The 2,626-nt window shown below is 41.4% G+C and overlaps 1 protein-coding gene across 1 annotated transcript in view; it reads right to left on the bottom strand.

Annotated features, from left to right (window-relative positions):
- Positions 1 to 1,003: 1,003 nt before the first annotated feature.
- The window catches only part of Mipep (mitochondrial intermediate peptidase), a 172,895-nt gene continuing 171,272 nt past the window's right edge, over positions 1,004 to 2,626 (bottom strand). Inside the window, exon 19 of the mRNA XM_004631111.2 lies at positions 1,004 to 1,248. Coding sequence (XP_004631168.1) covers positions 1,151 to 1,248 — 98 coding nt within the window. The 3' untranslated portion in view covers positions 1,004 to 1,150. The remainder of the gene's footprint in view (positions 1,249 to 2,626) is intronic.

A 2,626-nucleotide genomic window follows, 5' to 3' on the forward strand; every position in this document is an offset into this window, starting at 1 on the left:
TCTTTGTATGAGAGATTTTTATTTTTATTTTTTTATTTTTTTTGGCAGAACCAGGGATTGAACTCAGGCCCTTGCGCTTACCAGGGAAGCGCTTATTCCACTGAGCCATCTCCCTGGCCCCGTATGAGAGATTTTTAAATCTTTCTGCTCTGTCACTGGTTATTTAGTGAAAAGTAGAAAGAGGCTACTAAACTGAAAAGCTATAATTAACTTCTTGACTTTTACGGTGGGAAAATCCCATTAAATGATTTCCTTTCTGATATTAACACCCGCAGTGTTCCACAGTGCTAAAGGAGTTAGGCTCTGGATATAGGCGCTAAGGCTGAATTTGCTTCCTTATGAGGTGTTGCTTGACCTTGGAATGTTTTGTTAATGGCACCTCACAGCGAGGCCACAAAAAGCACAGAATCAAGTCCTCTCTGTTCTGACCCTGTCTGTATGTAGTACCTAAGGACTTAGATAAAAACCAAAACAAACAATTGTAAGTACTTTGGAAGCTGTCCTTGGTTTCTCTATTGACAACTCAGTGGTACTCTTAGAGCATTGTACAATGGTTTCAAAAATGGTAATCATTTCCCCCTCTTTGGTTTCATGAGTCTTGCTAATAGTTCAGGCTGGTGCGAACATACTAGGCAGCCAAGGCTGGCTTCAAGTTCACAGCGAGCCTCCTATCTCAGCCTCCTGAACACAGTAGTGGGATTACTGGTATGCACTGCCCCCGCCCCAGTGAGAAATGGTAATTATTCTTAAAAGAACTCTCTCTCTCTGTGTGTGATCTTCCTGAAGACTACTTTAAATTGTGCTCTAAATTAAGGTGATTTTGTTTTTACCTAAATTTTGAAGTTAGCCAGTTAAAAATCCACAATAAGCGGAACCAGTCAGGGGAACTTGGCAATTTTAAGGAAATACCTGTACCCTGCATGTAACAACTCCACGTGCAGTTTACTAGTTCACTGAGTACCTTTCCACATGTTCAAGACTCCCCAAATAGGCAGAAAGTAAATATAGTTCAAACAAGTTATTTATTCCAACCTCCATCAGTTTGAGGTTTGCCAAGTTAGTACGTAAGACAATCATGAAGTGAGAAACAAGTTTCCACAACGATAACACTTTCAGCAGAGGAACTATCTGCATGAGCCGGGTGCTTCCATTACTGAGAATCCATGAAGAAAGTTTCAAAGTCCAGATGCAAGTCAGAAACAAGGGCGTCCACGAAATCATCGACAGAAGGACACTTCTGCAACATCCCTGCAAGCAGAAGAAAGGTCAGCGCGTGCTCGAGGCCACCAGGGAGGCACGGTGGCTTTCGGGGGTGAGCATTTTTCTCTATAACCATACTAAGGCTGTTAGGTTGTGGGCAGGATGGGAACTCTGGAGCTGCCTCTGATACTGAGGTATTTTTACTTGCTAATCAACACTAAAGCTCAGAGATTTGAGCTCAAATAGGTTTTCAAGAATTTTTGCTACTGTACATATTACCATTCACTTGGAATGACATTAGAAAACTGAAGTTTTAGTTTTCTTTTAGTTATCTTTGACTGGAATGATACAGAATTTAGTTAATTTAGTTACTTATTGAATTTTACTATCAAGTTCTATACTCTTTAACATTATTCATTAACTTTTTCATAGAAATCTTACATTTGAATCAAGTTTTTAGCTTTCCTCCAGACTTTCCTGTCTCACAGAACACCTACCTTTGCAATTTTCTAATTGTGTAACATAGAAGTCACGTAGCAGCTCTGTTACTCAGATTTCTTAATCTACAGGATTTCCTAACCTACAGGATTTCCTAATCTGCTATGCAAATTTGCTATGAGGATAAAACAAGAAGTAGTAGTAGGCACCATATATTAAGACTTCAGTAAAGAGCTGAATTGATCTCTGCTCTTCACTCCAAGCGAGCCAAAGGTAAAGATCACAGCAATCAAGCTTGTTGCTTCAGCTCACATCCTTCCAGGGAACACTCGGGGCTGAACAGCTCCTACATAATGGCACTGAATGGGGAGGGGGTGCGACTTGTAAAGCTCCTTCTGATACCAAGACACTAGCATGCCACAAGATCTTCTGCTACCCTTTGGATCTTTTGTGCAGTTCCATGGACAGCTAGTGGGTATTTGAGGTGTATAAAGGATCAGGTCAGAAAATGAACACGAATTTGCACAAAAGCAAAGTGTGTACACCTGAATGTCCACGTGGGGAGGAAACCTAATCCCACCTCATACCATATTTAAAAGCTAATTTGAGATGGTTACACATCTCACAATAAAAGCTAAACTTAGTAAGTATTTAGAAGACGTATCACAGGCAAAGTTTTCTTAAGGGTAGTGCAATAACCGTAAAACAATTGATAAGTCAGGCAGGTCATATGCGGGGGCACATGCCTGGAATCCCAGCCTGCGGGAGGAGGCTAAAGCAGAAGAATCACCATGTGCTCTAGCCTGAACTGCACAGTGAGGTCCTACCTCAATAGAAGCCTCCTGGAAATGTGCTAAAAAAATGTGATAAAAATGAAAACAACAGGGGCCAGGGAGATGATTAGGGGCAGGGGAGATGGCTCAATGGAATAAGCGCTTCCCTGGCAAGCGCAAAGGCCTGAGTTCAATCCCCGGTTCCACAAAAAAAA

This window comes from Octodon degus, unplaced genomic scaffold, assembly GCF_000260255.1.
Source record: "Octodon degus isolate 3935 unplaced genomic scaffold, OctDeg1.0 scaffold00038, whole genome shotgun sequence".
NCBI lineage: Eukaryota > Metazoa > Chordata > Mammalia > Rodentia > Octodontidae > Octodon > Octodon degus.